The sequence below is a fragment of the Pelophylax lessonae genome (assembly GCF_965119305.1).
Source record: "Pelophylax lessonae genome assembly, chromosome: 3".
In the NCBI taxonomy this organism is placed as follows: Eukaryota; Metazoa; Chordata; class Amphibia; order Anura; family Ranidae; genus Pelophylax; species Pelophylax lessonae.
The window spans coordinates 36,813,567-36,832,822 of NC_138770.1; the positions used below are offsets into that span (position 1 = coordinate 36,813,567).

General features: G+C 45.4%; 2 protein-coding genes across 2 annotated transcripts in view; both read right to left on the minus strand.

Annotated features, from left to right (window-relative positions):
* Nucleotides 1–19,256, minus strand: part of LOC309550282 (uncharacterized protein) — a gene marked incomplete at its 3' end in the record, with an annotated part of 308,158 nt that overhangs the window by 177,371 nt on the left and 111,531 nt on the right. The gene's annotated exons all lie outside the window — the stretch shown is intronic.
* LOC309550747 (uncharacterized protein) lies at nucleotides 757–7,472 on the minus strand. Its single transcript, XM_082251087.1, has 2 exons — nucleotides 7,402–7,472; nucleotides 757–1,886 (listed from the first exon to the last, which is right to left on the minus strand). The coding sequence occupies exon 2, from the start codon at nucleotides 1,870–1,872 to the stop codon at nucleotides 958–960; it is 915 nt and encodes a 304-aa protein (XP_082107213.1). The 5' UTR covers nucleotides 1,873–1,886; nucleotides 7,402–7,472; the 3' UTR covers nucleotides 757–957.

Here is a 19,256-nt window from a genome sequence, read left to right on the forward strand (position 1 = left end):
ACCAATGCCAGTTGAAGTAGCGCAGTGCTGAATAGCAAACTTTGGCATGGACATGAAGGGAGTAAAATCTGTTGGAACTTAGGTGGTTAATTAACAGTAATTTCCTATGATTGTTTGCTCCATCTAGTGGCAATAATGTGATATTTTTCCTGAAATACCTCCATATGTTAAAATAGTGCAATGCGACATTATGGCCACTAGATGGAGCCAATGATCATATGATATAAAATATGGCCAAAACTCCTCACAGCTGGGTGAATGCTGGTCACTTTGTTCAATTCATTTTTTTTTTTTTAAATAGACCTCTTAGTGTTTGTGAAATTTTACGCCATCAAATGTACTCAATGAGAGGTAATGACTTTATTTTTCTACTGCTAACAGGGTACAACACTTCATTCATGTCTTTGGTGATCTCTAAATAGTTCATAGGATATAGGCATATCAGTTGTGGCTGCTGCAGCGATCACCAGCTGTACAGTGGATCTATCACAGATACATACATTTTCGCCAGCAAACCAAGGATCTTGCACCACAGTCCGAAGAAACATTTTATTGCAAAAGGATCACATCAGGATAGGTGCAACGTTTTCAGAGTCACACAGGACTCCTTCATCATCACATGGCTGATGAAGGGGTCCTGCGTGACACCGAAACATTGCACCTACCCTGATGTGATCCTTTTGCAATAAAATGTTTCTTCGGACTGCTGTGCAAGATCCTTGGTGTGCTGGCGAATATGTATGTTTCTGTTTTGGTGATCTTTGATCTCCTTATGAAGTGTTTCTTACATGATGATCAGCCATGGAGTATATCTGAGGTGTATATCAGGGTATGCTTCTTTCCCACATGAGACCTGTGATGTCCAGCAACATTCATATAGAACACATTTCCCGCACTCAAGGCACTAATACACCTCAAGGGTTGTGTGGGATCCCTCATGTACATGAAGACAGGACTTCAGTGAGGAACAATTCCCTCACTCAGGACAGGAATATGGCTTCTTCCCGTGTGAGATCTCTGATGTCTGTAAAGATCAGATTTCTGTGAAAAACATTTCCCACACTCAGAACAGGAATATGGCTTCTCCCCGGTGTGGGATCTCTGATGTCTGTAAAGGTCAGACTTTAGTGAAAAACATTTCCCACACTCAGGACAGGAATGCGGCTTCTCCCCTGTGTGAGATTTCTGATGTGTGTAAAGATTGGACTTCTGTAAAAAACGTTTACCACACTCAGGACAGGAAAACGGCTTCTCCCCAGTGTGCAATCTCTGATGTGTGCAAAGACTGGACTTTCGTGAAAAACTTTTTCCGCACTCAGAACAGGAATATGGCTTCTCCCCTGTGTGAGATCTCTGATGCGTGTAAAGACTGTACTTCTGTGAAAAACATGTCCCGCATTCAGGACAAGAATACAGCTTTTGCCCCGTATGCAATTTCTGATGTGTGTAAAGACTGGCCTTCTGTGAAAAACATTTCCCGCATTCAGGACAGGAATACGGCTTCTCACCTGTGTGAGATCTTTCATGCTCATTAAGTTTGGATTGAAAATGGAAACACTTTCCGCACTCCGGACAGGAATACGGCTTCTCACCTGTGTGAGATCTTTTATGCAGATTAAGTTGGGATTTAAAACGGAAACACTTCCCGCACTCAGTACAGGAAAACCTCTTATCTGTTGGAAGGACGGAACCATCCCTCACAGTCTGAGGTTCCTCAGGATAAGAGGAATACGATGGTCCATCTACACTGTGTGGTGCCGGATGGACATTTGAGGTAGCCGGGTTTTCTCCTGGACTATACTGTGTGATGTCCTCATCTTCTACTTTACAGTCTGGAGACAAAGTGAGACAATCCTCTGAGGTTTTCCTCATCTCCTGTCCATCTACTAAAATAGAAAAAGATTATTACTAGACATGAACAGATTGGTTCCCCTAAACCAGGACTCCACCCACATCAGGGAGCTTTGTCTCTGAGGATCTTACAATTCCACCCTCAAGGTAATTAGTAAATGGGTCCTCTGAATGATCCTGAAGCCAAGTTGGGTGAAGATATGCGGATGGCAAGCTCAGAGGTGGCAGCCTGAAATGTCACTGCTACCCCTAACAGCTGGGAGAGCAGCTCATCTAGTAGAAATGGTGAGGCTAGTAGGCCTAGACAGTTGGTGGTAATAGGGGATTCTATAATCAGAAGGACAGATAAAATAATTTGTCGCTAGGATCGTCTTAACTGAATGGCTTGTGGTCTCCCTGGTGCCAGGGTTTGGCGTGTGGTAGACCAGATCGATAAATTACTGGGGAGGGACTGGGCACAACCCAGCTGACTTAGTCCATGTTGTAACCAATGACAGAATACATGGAAGGTGGAGGCTGCAAGTTAAAGGGAATGACCTCCAAGGTGATATCCTCTGAAATATTGCCTGTGCCATGCGCAACACAGAAACGGCAGGGGGAAATTAGAAATCTGAATGCATGGCTAAAGACCTGGTGTAAGAAGGAGGGGTTTGGGTTTTTAGAGCACTGGGCTGACTTTTCATTGGGGTACAACCTATATGCTAAAGATGGTTGGCACCTAAATAAAAGGAGATCTGCAGTGCTGGGGAAAAGGTTTATGGGAAGGCAGGAGGAGTATTTAAACTAGGATTGAGGGGGGAGGGAGAATTTGATTATAATGGAGCAGACAGGGGTCAGTCCCTATTGGTGGGTGGAATGGGGAAAGTGGGGAGGAGGGCTGTAGCAGGTGATAAGGTTTCCATGTTAAAAAAACATTGGAAATTGTACTATTTATTTCTAAATAAGAACAAATATATGCAAAAAAGTGTGCAAAGTGTGACAATGAATATAAAGTGTTTGTTCACCAATGCCAGAAGTCTGCCAAGCAGAATAGGCGAGTTGGAAGTCTTGGTGCCCGAGGAGAACTATGATTTAATTGGTATTGCTGAACCTTGGCTTCATTCTTCACATGACTGGGCTATTAATATTCCTGGCTATGTTCTCTTTCGGAAAGACAGGGTAAAACAGAGGGGTGCTGGTATCTGTCTCTATGTGAGAAGTGATTTCAAAGTGAGTGTGAAAGATGACCTAGCTGATGGAGAGTGTGCTGAGTCTGAAGCAGTATGGGTTGAAATGTACATGGGTGTGCATAATACAAAGATTATCATTGGAGTTTGTTATAGACCTCCAAGTGTTAAAGAAGAGATGGAGACTCAGCTCCTGGAACAGATAGAAAGGGCTGCAAGGGCTGGGAAAGTGAAAATAACGAGGGGTGGTTACTACTCGGAGATTGACTGAAGTAATGGCACTGCTGGGACAGTTAAAGGGCAAAAATATATAAACAATTTTATGGTCCAGTTCATAGAGTCCCCGACTAGGAATGCTGCTCTGCCCTGGCAATCTCAAACCATGCAGAGCAAATTTTCCAAAGATGAGGGCTGCTCTCTAGGACTTAGACTAGGAGGAAATATTGGCATCGATGTACACAGAACAGAAATAGGAATTCTTTAAAAAAAAAAAAAACTGTATATGAACTCTCTGCAAAGTATATTCCCATGGGCAATATGTTTAAAAGGCTAAAAATAAAACCATATGGGGCTCACGGCCAAAGTTAAAAAAGCTATAAATAATAAGAAAAGAGCCTTTAAAAAATATAAAAATGAAGGAACACTATCATCATTTAAATGTTACAAAGAATATAACAGAATATGTAAAAAGGAAATCAAGGACGCAAAAATTCAAAATGAATGATAGTAAGATAACCCCCAAAAATTCTTCAAATATATACAGTAAATAGAAAAAAGGTCAGGTCTGAGCATGTAGGCCCTTTACAAAATAATCAGGAGTGGGTGACTGTGGACAAAGAGAAGGCAAATTTATTAAAAATACTTTCTTCAGCTCTGTATATAAAAAGGAGCATGGGGGGGGGGGGGGGGGGGCTCATGTCCATAATGGGGGCGGTAGTGACGCAGCCCCAAATGATCCACAATGGCTGAAAAGTGATATGGTCCAGAAATATTTAGACAGAATAAGGATGAATAAACCTGGACCGGATGGCATCCACCCATGGATCCTAAAAAAAATTGAGCTCTGTCATTTCAAAGCTATTATTTCTATTTTAGGGTCTCTGACTAGAATAGTACCAGATGCATCGGGGGGTCACGCGACTGGTGGTGAAGCATAGTTCAGGCAAAATGAGGGAAGGGCCACATTTTGTATCGTGATCAGAGCTTGGTTGGACGGTGACGGCAAAGAGGAGAGGGGGAACTTTTGTGGACCGGCCCACCCATTAAAAGTGTAGGTGCTACATTGCTGCTGCACAATTCCTATGCCTACAAGCTGAGCTGATGTTTTTAGGCTGTCTTTTTGTTGAATTTGGCTGTGTCTTTGCTGGAGGGGATGTCTCTTTGTTGGATTGGTGTCTCTTTGCTGAATTGGGCTGTCTCTTTACTGGAGGGGATGTCTCTTTGCTGGGGGATGTCTCTTTGCTGGATTGGGCTATCTTGTGGCTGGAGGGGATGTCTCTTTGCTTTATTGGGATGTCATTTTACTGGATTGGGCTATCTCTTTCCTGGATGGAATGTCTCTTTGCTATATTGGGCTGTATCTTTGCTAATTAGATTTGTCCCTTTGCTAGAGGGGATATCTCTTTGCTGTCTTCTTGCTGGATTGGGCTGTCTCCTTGCTGTATCGGGCTGTCTCTTTCAAGGAATGGGCTGTCTTTTTGCTGGATGGGAATGACTCTTTGCTGGATTGGGCTGCCTCTTTGCTGAATATATGGGGATGCCTCTGCTAGATTGGGCTGTCTCTTTGCTGGAGGGGATGTGGCTTTGCTGGATTAGACTGTCTCTTTGCTGGAGGGGATGTGGCTTTGCTGGATTGGAATGAAATGCCATGTGAAGAAAGGTAGGGTGAAATGCAGGGGTGTACCTAGAGCATTTGGCACCCGACGCAGACCCTATATCTGACAAGACCCCAACTTTAAAATGTAAAAACACCCACAAAACGTTCCCAATGATTTCAAGAATATTTATTGCACAAATTTGGCAGCCCCCCGTCACCGTACCCCTTGCAGACTGCCCCCCCCCACCCCGTCTCTCTAATCACAGTGCCCCCTTTTACTCTGCCTCCCCTGAACAGTCCTACCTTCAAATGAACAGATAGCTAATACTATTATCAATGTGTTTAAGTTTGAGTAAGAGATTGAAGACATACTACAAGAGATGGTTAGAGACTGAGGACATGATACAGGATGTGGTCAGAGACTGAGGACATGATACAAGAGATGGTCAGAGGGTGCAGACATGATACAAGACATGGTCAGAGACTGCGGCCATGATACAAGAGATGGTCAGAGACTGCAGACATGGTATAAGAGATGGTCAGAGACTGCAGACATGGTATAAGAGATGGTCATAATCCGCAGATATGATACAAGAGATGGTCAGAAACTGCAGACATGATACAAGAGATAGTCAGAGACTTTAGACATAATACAGGAGATGGTCAGAGACTGCAGACATGATACAAGAGATGGTTAGAGACTGAGGACATGATACAGGATGTGGTCAGAGACTGAGGACATGATACAAGAGATGGTCAGAGACTGTAGACATGATACAGGAGATGGTCAGAGACTGCAGACATGATACAAGAGATGGTCAGAGACTGCAGACATGATACAGGAGATGGTCAAAGACTGCAGACATGATACAAGAGATGGTCAGAGACTGCAGACATGATACAAGAGATGGTCAGAGACTGCAGACATGATACAGGAGATGGTCAGAGACTGCAGACATGATACAAGAGGTGGTCAGAGATTGCGGACATACTAAAGGGAGGTGCAAAAAATGGGCAGCTTTGGGACTTTAGATGAGACAGCGGCGAGCACTGCTCAGCGTCTCCATCCCTATACATAATGAAATTGAAAAGCAAGGGGTATTATAGGTGTGTGGGAACCAGCCGGTCCCTAGTTTGATATACTTACCCACCAGTCTGCTAATAAACCAAATATACCTGTCTAACAAAATAGGTTAAAAACGGGTTTAGTTAACACACATTTGCAAACGCATGTATAAGCTGCAGGCCACTCCAAGGCACCCCTTCCTTTCCTTTACCTACAAATATCACTGTGAAATGGACATGTAAAGGAAGGAGAGGTAAAATAAAGTGGTGGCAGGCTTCATATTTTTTGGGACAAAATATAATTCCTTAGGTCCCATTTACATGGGGCTGATCTGGGAGGGAATCTGCTTGCTCAGCAGAGGGATCTCTCCACTGATCCCTGCTAAGCAAGAGGGTGACAGGTCTGTGTCCACTTCGCTAATGCCAGTGGCCGGGCCCTGGGAAATGTTGGTGGTCTAAAGCTGTGTAAGGGGCCCCAAAATTTCTGGTGGCTGCCCTGGTTGTATAAACAAATCTGATTTCATTTTAGGAGGAGGTGAGCAAAACCTTAGACAGAGGAGTTGCTGTGGATGTATTATACTTGGAGACTGTTCTCTCCACAGGGCTAATGTGTAAAGGTAAAGTCTACAGGCCTGGAAAAATCAGTTTGTTATTGGAATATGCAGTTCAGTTTTGGGCACCAGGTCACATAAAGAATATCAGGGAACTGGAGAAAGTGCAGAGAAGGGCAACCAAACTGATAAGAGGCATGGAGGAGCTCAGCTATGAGGAAAGATTAGAGGAACTGAATTTATTCTCTCTTGAGACGAGGAGATTAAGGGGGGATGTGATCACCATGTATAAATACATAAGGGGGGATATGATCTCCATGTATAAATACATAAGGGGGATATGATCTCCATGTATAAATACATGAGGGGGATATGATCTCCATGTATAAATACATAAGGGGGGATATGATCTCCATGTATAAATACATAAGGGGGGGATATGATCTCCATGTATAAATACATAAGGGGGGATATGATCTTCATGTATAAACACATAAGAGGGGGATATGATCCCCATGTATAAATACATGAGGGGGATATGATCTCCATGTATAAATACATGAGGGGGGGATATGATCTCCATGTATAAATACATGAGGGGGGATATGATCTCCATGTATAAATACATAAGGGGGGGATATGATCTCCATATATAAATACATAAGGGGGGATATGATCTCCATGTATAAATACATAAGGGGGGGATATGATCTCCATGTATAAATACATAAGGGGGGATATGATCACCATGTATAAATACATGAGGGGGGATATGATCTCCATGTATAAATACATGAGGGGGGATATGATCTCCATGTATAAATACATAAAAGGAGGGGGGGGGATATGATCTCCATGTATAAATACATAAGGGGGGGATATGATCTCCATGTTTAAATACATACATTTTTTTTTCTGGGGTGGAGGAATGTATTTAGTGTGAATAACCCACCTGTGCTGATCTCTGTAGGAGTGTCCTCCTCTATAAATGTCCCCGTTATTCCATCCTCCTCCACAGACCGCTGATCATCCCTCACATTCGTCTCTTCTACTTCTGCTTTAACCTCAAATTCTATATCGATTGGATCTCCACTCTAAATCCAGAAAATGATGGAAAATATCAACTATAAAATATAAGCTCACATAAAAAAACACACATCATCTCTACGAGTGCATGTTCTAAATCGGCCCCACCAACCTTGTAACAGTGAGGGATGGTGTGATCTTCCTGTGTGGAATCCCAGGAATACAGAGGACGGGGACATCTCTCTGGTGGGTTCCTGGTATTAGGTGGCTCCATCATATCCTTGTGTCCTTCTGAAAACTTCTCCATCACTCCATACTCCTCATCCTCCTCTTTATACTCTTCTTTAACATCAATATTATCATCCCTGAAGATTCCACTCTGAATATATAATAAATCATTCAATGTAACAAACATGCTGTGTATAAATCAGAACTACCAATAACTGTCAATCATCTACCTGATGATGGTGAGGGATGGTGTGACCTTCCTGTGTGGAATCCCGGGAATACAGAGGACGGGGACATCTCTCTGGTGGGTTCCCATTACTGGATCCATCTGTAGGAAACACACACACTGACTGAATACATTGTTTCTATGTGTTTATCAGATGATGGGGGATCTAGGTGGAGCCTCCGTACTGCTCTCTCCTTTACAATAAAGTCTCCTCTTACCCGGTGATGTGAGGGGCGGCTGATTCTCCATCATGACGTCCTTGTAGAGATCCTTGTGTCCTTCTAAATACTCCCACTCCTCCATGGAGAAATAGACAGTGACATCCTGACACCTTATAGGAACCTGACACACACAATGATACAGTCACCATCCAGGCACATCCCTTGTCTGTTACTGGATAATGTCCCAGAATTCCCAGCACTCAGGTCTGTGTTTTATTAAAGCCCCACTTTAGGGACCCTAACACTCTGTAGGTTAAAGGTTTGGTATAAGGAATTCTGACATCATTACATAAGAAACAGGATCCACAGTTATGCTTTGGTTGTGAGGATGCAAAGGATCCGCCCGCATCCTAAGAGTATCAGAAAAAAGAGCTAGGTGGAGGGACATTGGAGGAGGAGCTGTGAGGTCAGTTTGATGTCATAGGTTTCTCTGACTCTGAATGGAGGGACATTGGGAGGAGGAGCTGTGAAGTCAGTGTGATGTCATAGGTTTCTCTGACTCTGGATGGAGGGACATTAGGAGGAGGTGCGGGGGGGGGGGGGGGGGTGGCGCTCTGTGAGGTTTCTGTACACAGAATCATTTCTCCCGGGTGCGTCCCACCTCTCCTAAACTGAAAGATTAATGTTGTCTTTGGGCTTTGCCAGGACACATCGTATTCCTGTGATCTCCGTGTACTCCACAGACTTTACTCATCACTTTTTAGGATAAATATCTGAGACTGGAATCATTATGGAGACATTTGTTTTCAGATTTACTACAAATTAAATTTTTCCCTCTTTCTTCCTATATGATTCGTATATAATAAAGACATCAATATTCCAATCCCCCCCAAGACAACCCCTCCTTCCCCACAACTAATAAAAGTCATTAGTATAGACTGATGAGGTGAGAAGGTGATTGGTGGGAAAGGTGACACATCTCCAAAATGAAGAGAATGTTCCGACCCCGTAAGTGGGGAAATATTCTGAAGGGATTAATCTAGGTTTCCACACTATATATGTGTGTATCATCATCTGCTGGAGATAAAAGACGTCATAGTGACTATTAGGCCTGCGGAATATAATCGCCAAATCGATGCATCGCGATGCGACCCTTCGCGATTCTGCATCGATTCAGGGGGACTGCAAAATCGATTAGCTTGACGTCACTTCCGGGGTGGGCGGCGCTGGCGCTTGATGAGAGTGGCGGCGGCCGGGCTTGCGGAACATGGAGCTCTTAGTGGGAGAGGAGAGCGGAACCTGCAGAGCAACCCGACCCACGGACTGCTGTTCTCCCCCAATGGACTGGCCGAGGAGGCCCTGCTTCCCGCCTGTACCGTGCACTGCACGAGTCCGAGCTCCAAATGCCCGACATGAGGCTCATCACCCGGGACCTGCCCGAGCCCTACTCCATAAGTCGGGGCACTACAGGGCCCAGCATTACTCCTTACCAGGGCCTGCTATAATATAACTAGGGGCACTACAAAGCCCAGCATTCCTCCTTACCAGGGCCTGTTATACTACAACTAGGGGGACTACTACAGACTCTGTAGTCCCCCTAGTTGTAGTATAACAGGCCCTGGTAAGCAGGAATGCTGGGCTCTGTAGTGCCCCTAGTTGTAGTACAGTAGGCCCTGGTAAGGAGGAATGCTGGGCTCTGTAGTCCCCCTAGTTGTAGTACAGTAGGCCCTGGTAAGGAGGAATGCTGGGCTCTGTAGTCCCCCTAGTTGTAGTACAGTAGGCCCTGGTAGGGAGGAATGCTGGGCTCTGTAGCTCTGTACAGAGCCCAGCATTCCTCCTTACCAGAGCCTGTTATACTACAACTAGGGGGACTACAGAGCCCAGCATTCCTCCTTACAAGAGCCTGCCATACTACAACTAGGGGGACTACAGAGCCCAGCATTCCTCCCTACCAGGGCCTACTGTACTACAACTAGCATCTGGTAACTCTTCTAACCTGATGTGGGGAATCTATGAGGGGACCTGCTCTACTAAAGGGGGATCTGCTCTACTAAAGGGAGATCTCTGGGGATGCTGGCCTGCTCTAAATGGGGATCTATTCCATAGATCCCCTTTAGAGCAGAGTCCCCATAGATCCCCCATTAGAGCTCAGTTCCCCTGGATCCCCTTTAGGGCAGGCCCAGGCTCCCCATAGATCTCCTTTAGAGCAGGGTCCCCATAGATCCCCCTTTAGAGCAGGGTCCCCATAGATCCCCCTTTAGAAAAGGGTCCCCATAGTAATCGTGATGCAGCGCGGAATCGAATTGCGACCCTAGTAATCGTAATCGCATCGAATTGTGAGGTAAGTGAAGATGCGCAGCCCTAGTGACTATGGAGGAAGAGGACGGACATGACGGGGGGGGGGGGGGTTACTGGGTGTAAATAGAAAAGAAGATCTTTTACCTCCTCTGCTGCCACTTCCAGCAATGTCTCCTCTCTACTTCCTCCCAACTCACCTCTTACCCGGAATTTCCTATTATACCTGACATCACTTCCTGTCTGTATTCCATAGAGACGTCCTGTCTGGGTAGAAGTGAGATCACCACCTTGAGGAGCTCAGTGGAACTGCAGCCCTGAGAAACGTCTCATAGTGTGAACACGGCTTGTGCTGTGTGTGTATGTACTGTATATCCTTATAGATGGGTCATCTCCACTCCCATCTAGGGGGATAGAAATATATTACTGCCTAGTCCAGCCTTTCTCAGCCAGGGTTCCTCCAAAGCTCCTCCACCAGAACATTATAAACACCCACCAAAACATTATTACCACCCACCAGAACATTATACTGGTGTAGCACTGCCCCCTAGAGGACTGCTGAGAATTACACTTTCTGGATTCCCCTTGTTTACCCTTAGCAACTGGTAGCAGACAAACAGCATTGAAAGTCCTTGGCTCAGTCAATAATCAATCCAGGGGATGTTGGTTTTTTGTGTCTTTATTTGGAACTGGGATAGGAGAAGGGATTAGTGGGATACTCCAACTATTAACTATGCAAAATCTTGAGGACAACTAGCTTGTAGTGTGCGGCAAGGCCGCTGCTTCACCTTGCCACGGAAGTGAAGATAGATAATGTGTTCCTGCTTGAATTACTCTTCAGGGTTCTAACTTGGCACCCCCTTTCTCACTTGCTGTGTGTGCTGACACCCATCCACTGACTCTCCTCTGGAGTGGTCCCCTTCCTGAGCAGAGCCCCGGCAAGCTTCCCAGTACTCACGGACACTGTTTTTCCCAAGATTGCTCTGCCTCAAACTCTACTAGTCAGCTTTCCTGGACCTCCTGGTTCAGCTCCACACTCCTGGCTCACAAGGCCAGCGGCCTGTGACCACCATCAACAGCAGCAGAAGGAGAGACAAATGTCACCCTCCTTCTGGGACCTGGCTTCCCACCCAAAGACACTCTGTCACATGTGTCCTTGGCTTTTATAACATATCCCAGGATGCACCACTGTTTGTGCCAACCCACTGGGGTAGTTACAAAAGCCTGTGAGTCACTGGCTGGGTTTCCTCCACTGTTCCAACAGGCTCCCCTATTGGATACAGTGGAGACACTCCCTCAGCCCAGATGAATCAAACCCTGGACACATGCAACAGGCCTAACTATTAATGAGGCTCCCCTGATAAGCAGATGGAGACACTAGGCTTTACCTACTTAGCACCTACCTAGGAGAGTGCTACACTAGTAAAGATTTTTGGGGGACCCAACGCCAATTTTTTCCCCAAATTCTTTTTTTTAAGTTTAGCTGTCCGCGGGGAAGCCTGCTGACAGCTGATGACTAATTTGTTGCTAAGGATGCATCGGCCAGCTTCTCAGCCCCACTTCTTTACAACCTATTGACTGTGCACTCAGCGGGATGTTAATACAGGGAGTGCAGAATTATTAGGCAAATGAGTATTTTTGAGGATTAATTTTATTATTGAACAACAACCATGTTCTCAATGAACCCAAAAAACTCATTAATATCAAAGCTGACTATTTTTGGAAGAAGTTTTTAGTTTGTTTTTAGTTTTAGCTCTTTTAGGGGATATCTGTGTGTGCAGGTGACTATTACTGTGCATAATTATTAGGCAACTTAACAAAAATCAAATATATAGTATACCCATTTCAATTATTTATTTTTACCAGTGAAACCAATATAACATCTCAACATTTACAAATATACATTTCTGACATTCAAAAACAAAACAAAAACAAATCAGTGACCAATATAGCCACCTTTCTTTGCAAGGACACTCAAAAGCCTGCCATCCATGGATTCTGTCAGTGTTTTGATCTGTTCACCATCAACATTGCGTGCAGCAGCAACCACAGCCTCCCAGACACTGTTCAGAGAGGTGTACTGTTTTCCCTCCTTGTAAATCTCACATTTGATGATGGACCACAGGTTCTCAATGGGGTTCAGATCAGGTGAACAAGGAGGCCATGTCATTAGCTTTTCTTCTTTTATACCCTTTCTTGCCAGCCACGCTGTGGAGTACTTGGACCCGTGTGATGGAGCATTGTCCTGCATGAAAATCATGTTTTTCTTGAAGGATGCAGACTTCTTCCTGTACCACTGCTTGAAGAAGGTGTCTTCCAGAAACTGGCAGTAGGACTGGGAGTTGAGCTTGACTCCATCCTCAACCCGAAAAGGCCCCACAAGCTCATCTTTGATGATACCAGCCCAAACCAGTACTCCACCTCCACCTTGCTGGCGTCTGAGTCGGACTGGAGCTCTCTGCCCTTTACCAATCCAGCCACGGGCCCATCCATCTGGCCCATCAAGACTCACTCTCATTTCATCAGTCCATAAAACCTTTGAAAAATCAGTCTTGAGATATTTCTTGGCCCAGTCTTGACGTTTCAGCTTGTGTGTCTTGTTCAGTGGTGGTCATTTTTCAGCCTTTCTTACCTTGGCCATGTCTCTGAGTATTGCACACCTTGTGCTTTTGGGCACTCCAGTGATGTTGCAGCTCTGAAATATGGCCAAACTGGTGGCAAGTGGCATCTTGGCAGCTGCACGCTTGACTTTTCTCAGTTCATGGGCTGTTATTTTGCGCCTTGGTTTTTCCACACGCTTCTTGCGACCCTGTTGACTATTTTGAATGAAATGCTTGATTGTTCGATGATCAGGCTTCAGGAGCTTTGCAATTTTAAGAGTGCTGCATCCCTCTGCAAGATATCTCACTATTTTTGACTTTTCTGAGCCTGTCAAGTCCTTCTTTTGACCCATTTTGCCCAAGGAAAGGAAGTTGCCTAATAATTATGCACACCTGATATAGGGTGTGGATGTCATTAGACCACACCCCGTCTCATTACAGAGATGCACATCACCTAATATGCTTAATTGGTAGTAGGCTTTCGAGCCTATACAGCTTGGAGTAAGACAACATGCATAAAGAGTATGATGTGGTCAAAATACTCATTTGACTAATAATTCTGCACTCCCTGTAGTAAAAACAATTTTAAAAAATGCTGAGCATACAGAACATTCAGTTGTTTCGACAAACACCCGAACAGGCAATGTTCGGGCTGAAGTTTTGCTCGGCCAGAACCATTTTCCCATCACTAGTGGTGAGAGAGGGAGAGGATTGTTGGAGAGGTTGCATGGGGGTCATAGGTAGGAGAATACAAAGTCAAGGGTGTTCAGGCCATCAGAGTGAGTAAAAGCCTGTACCCATTGCTTCAGGTCAAATGAGGAGGTTAGACTAAGAAGTTTAGAAGTAGCAGAAGTGTTCGTATTAACAGGGATGTTGAAGTCGCAGAGAATGACTGTGGGGATTTCAAAGGGCCTGGTATGGAGGGAGGCCCCCTAGCTGTTTTATTTTTTTTATTATTATTTCTATTGCCGACAATGGCTTGCAGCTGGAAAATTTAATATAAATGTCATTTTTTGTTTTTTCTTTAGAAATGTCAGTTTTGCTGCAGCAGGTTCTTTACACAGTACAGATGTGCCACGTAACTGGCAGACTAAGGGGATCCCCAGGCGTTATATTTCAAGGAGTTTTTCATGTTAATTGTTTCACTCTAAGCATCTTTAAAATCTGCTCCTTTAAAAACAATATTTAAAAAAAAATTATTTGCATTGATAGGAGCAAAAATTAAAAAAAAAATCAGAACACTCAGAAAATTCAGGTATTCGGCAAACACCCGAACAGACAAAGTTTAAGCCGAACTAATGCCCGAACCAAACCATTTGCCCATCCCTACTCCCTGGTTATAACTCACCTCGACTACTGCAACTCCCTCCTCATTGGCTTACCTTTACATTGGCTATCCCCCCTTCAGTCCATTATGAATGCAGTCACCAGGCTCATTCACCCTACAAACCGCCTGCTACTCCTCTCTGCCAATTACTCCATTGTCTTCCACTTACCCAACAAATTAAATTCAAAACATACTGAACAAAATTATAAAAAAGCCACACTTTTGTTTTTGCCTCCATTTTTCATGAGCTGAACCCAAAGATCTAAGACTTTTTCTATATACACAGAAGGCCTCTTTCTCTCAAATATTGTTCACAAATCTGTCCAAATCTGTGTTAGTGAGCACTTTCCTTTGCCGAGATAATCCATCCACCTCACAGGTGTGGCATATCAAGATGCTGATTAGACAGCATGATTATTGCACAGGTGTGCCTTAGGCTGGCCACAATAAAAGGCCAAATGAGACAAATTTATAAAAAGGTGTACACTCACTACTTTACATTGTAGAAAAGTGTCATTTCTTCAGTGTTGTCACATGAAAAGATAAAATAAAACATTTATGTATCAATATTTCCAGGCCTTGGGCTTGATGTGGGTCTGCTACTGTTACTGGTAACACCTCCAACACATTTAGGCTGAATACGCAAGTGTGAGATTGGAGACAATGACCATTCCGGCATCTTTGGTTTGTTTTGTTTATTTTGTAATGGGGATGGGAGAAGGGAATGAGTGGGATACTCCTCTGGCTCAACTAGGTTTAACTGGGACACTTTACAGAAAAATGCCTGTTAGCGCTGTCTTGACGCCAGCTGAATGCTGACCAACGCTTCCTGGCGCTTGAAGATACTGTTTTGCTGAACTATGCTAGAACTTCGACTAACACTCTGGTTAACCTCAGAAGATCCAGGACTATAGAACACTTGACTCCCGACACTCTGTTTAACTCAAAAGCCCAGTAGACAGCTCCCTCCAACCCTTCACTGACTGAGGTAGCTCCTTGTAACTGCTTGAACTGCTGCAACTCTTAACACTGTACACTGCACGCATTAACTCTTCAGGGCCCAACCGCCGGTGCCCCCTTTACACTTCAGGGTCCTCTGACTAGGCAATCCCTCTAACACTTCAGGGTCCTCTGATTAGGCACCCCCTCTAACATTTCAGGGTCCTCTGACTAGGCACCCCCTTTACCGCTAGCTAGCTCCTGGATCCCTGGGACCTTCACCAGAGTGGTCCCCTTTAAGCTTGGCAGACCCCCAAGGGTAGTTCACAGTACTCACAAACTTGGAATGCTTTCCTGGAACTGAACCCCTCTTTCTCCGCTGGTCCTCGGCGTTCCGGATCCCCTCTGCAGCTCAGCTCAGCTCTCTCTGTACTCTCAGGCAAGCCACCCGATCCTTCTGACAGGAGAGACAGCCGTACTCTCCCCCCTGGGACTCTGCTTCCCGCCAAAGATGCTGCGCTCCTCTCAAACTTATACGCACTCCCAGAATCCTCTGTGGCAGAATCTGCCTTCTGGGGTAGATACAAGCCTGAATGTGCCACTGATTGGGTTTCCTCCACTGCCCAGTGAGAATCCTCTCATGGAGCCAGCGGGAAGACTCCCCTCTCAGCAGCCACACCTGGGAGACATGACAGCCCAGCTGAAAATCATGATCCTGCTGTTAGGCAGCCAAGGCCCACTATACTTTGCCTAGTAGGGTGCTACATCTACAAAAATGTGAGGGGTGTACTCACTTTTGTGAGATACTGCAAGTATAATCTCAGGTATTTGTATGAAACCCCCCTGACCTAGTAAACTAAGGAGTCTATGCAATAAATATGCTGGGTGAGTGTGACAAGCATGCGTCCAGCCGTGTCAAATTCTGGCGGTATTTGAATAAACACAGTGATTTCCTATAATCGTCAGCTCCAACTAGTGGCCATAATGAGGTATATGTTCCAAAATACCTCAATCAGAAAAAATAGTTCAATAACGCATTATGGCCACTAGATGGACCCAATGATTATAGGAAATCACTGTATGAATTAAAATAAAACCAACATTTGCCATGGATGAATAAATGCTTGTGATATTTGTTCATCTATTATTTAAAAAATAAACATGTAAGTGAAGCCAATTGAGCCAATCCCTTTTCAAACCACACATAATATCTCCCTTCAAGGTGAAAACAGAAATGATTACACAAAATCAAACAGTATAAATATTTTCCAACTAATAACCTCCACCCCGACAAGCTATGTAGAAATATAAAAAGACACCTCTCGTGCAGTGGTGGGATTCAAAAATTTTAGTAACCAGTTCCGACTTTCAAGCATGGTGTAATTTTTTTTATCTAATGTCAGTTAGGGGTCCGATCTGTCCGCCGCAATGTTGCAGTCTCGCTAAAAATCGCAGATCGCCGCCATTACTAGTAATAAATAATCAAAAATGACATAAATCTTTCCAGTAGTTGCGATAACTTTTGCACAATCCAATCAAAATCCGCTTATTGCGATTTTTTTTACCAAAAATATGTAGCAGAAAACAAATTGGCCTAAAATTATGAAAAAAATTGATTTGTGTGAGTTTCACCACCTCAGGGGTCTCACCATCCCCATCGGGCAGCAGTAGGGCCCCCGGGACTCCCTGTAGGGAAAGAGTTCCTGGTGGGAGATAGCCACGGAGAAGCCTTAAGGGGAGATGGGGTCCCTGTCCCCCAGGAGAGAAGGGGTCCCTGTCCCCCAAGAGAGAAGGGGTCCTTGTCCCCCAAGAGAGAAGGGGTCCCTGTCCCCCAAGAGAGAAGTGGTCCCTGTCCCCCAAGAGAGAAGGGGTCCCTGCCCCCCAGGGGAGAAGGGGTCCCTGTTCCCAGGAAGGAAGGGGTCCCTGTCCCCAGGGGAGAAGGGGTCCCTGTCCCCAGGGGAGAAGGGGTCCCTGTCCCCAGGGGAGAAGGGGTCCCTGTTCCCAGGAGAGAAGGGGTCCCTGTTCCCAGGAGAGAAGGGGTCCCTGTTCCCAGGGGAGAAGGAGTCCCTGTCTCCAGGGGAGAAGGGGTCCCTGTCCCCAGGGGAGAAGGGGTCCCTGTCCACAGGGGAGAAGGAGTCCCTGTCCCCAGGGGAGAAGGGGTCCCTGTACACAAGGGAGAAGGAGTCCCTGTCCCCAGGGGAGAAGGGGGTCCCTGTCCCCAGGGGAGAAAGGGGGTCCCTGTCCCCAGGGGAGAAGGGGGTCCCTGTTCCCAGGAAAGAAGGGGTCCCTGTTCCCAGGGGAGATAGAATGGAGTGTGGGGAATATGGGGTCATCTCACTCACTATTCCCAAGCTGCAGTGCACTCTCTTGGTCACCTTAGCTCCCTCCAGCAGCAGCACGGATGGCTGATCAGCAGCATGTCTCAGACTCAGAGGGCGACCTGTGTATGACAGGGGGGAGGAGGGGGGCTGGCCTTGCTGCTGTGTCCTCCGGCTCTCCTAGGGCTTCACCTGTATGGATGCATCATTTGCGCGGCAGCCGACTCGGGGGTGGGGGCCGGACTCTGGCTGGGGAGGAGAGGTAATGTTGCTGAGTGCGCTGAATTGGAGAAGCCAGCTGAGCACAAGGGCGGGAAATTTCAAATTGCCGCCTGGATCTCCGGCTTGCACACCGGTTCTGCGAACTTGTTAAATGTTAGTAACAGGTTCCACAGAACCGGTGCGAACCGGCTGAATCCCACCACTGCTCTGGTTCCATACTCCGCCAAGCCACCCAAACCCACACAGGAGCAAAGGAAAGAAGTTTTCACCTAGTTTATCTCCGAGTTCTCCTTCCCTCCTGTTGGGGGATGGGAGAAGAATGGACTGAAGACAGAGAGACACGCATCGGGGTCACCACTGGTAAGTAGAGCCTTGAAATGAAGGACATCAACTTCAGAATTTCTGTCTTGTCTGTGTAAAGTTTACTGATAAAGATATATGGGATCTCACAGCTTCTAGCTCTGTAACCCGCTATATCATTATCAGTAACCGTCACACAGACAAGCAAGACATTCTGAAGGTGATTCCTTCATTTCACGGCTCTACTTACCAGTGGTGACCCCGTAGCGTGTCTATCCATCTTCAGTCCATCCTTCTCCCATCCCCCAACAGGACGGAAGGAGAACTCGGGGATAAACTAGGTGAGAACTTCTTTCCTTTGCTCCGGTGTGGGTTTGGGTGGCTTGGCGGAGTGCCACTCTACACCCCAAAATTTACTCAGCCAACGAAAAGCCAACAAGGTACAACACTTCATCCATGCCTTTGGTGATCTCTTATCTCCTTATGAACGGTTTCTTACATGAAGAAGATCAGCCATGGAGTATATCTTTTTTTCTTTTTTTGTAAAATTCTTTTTATTGAAATTAAAAGAAAGCAAAAAATAAAGTAGGAAAACAAACACAAAAAATTACAGTACAAAAGTAGCCTCGTCAACGTATGCCAATGTGAGGTCACCTCTAAGGTGAGAGGCCCGTGACCAGTGAAGTAAAGGCACCCCACACAATTGTACAGGGATATATCAATGTTCATATTCCCCTCACTCCCGCCCCCACCCCATCACATTAAGGAACATAGTCAGTTTGCATGACAAACAATTGGAGATCATAGCATCCCCCCTGAAAAGGGGGATGTAACGGAATCGCAAACCCACACTGTGTTTGTGGGCTTCTGTCAGAATACCACTTCCTTCAGTCTTGAACATAGATATCAGATATTACAGTGCCCCATACAAAACTAACTGTAACTTAGCTTGTATAGATCTGGAACGACAACTTTTATTGAACAGACTCACACACAATATATACCACATAGGAGGACATCCCCCTCCTGATCAGATTACCCCACCAGGTCAGGTGCCTGATTATATTATCAAATGCAGATGAAATTGTGTACAGAAATATAACTAACATATCTAAGGAAAAACCAACACAAACAGTATTCTACTTTCCCACTAGCAACTAATAGA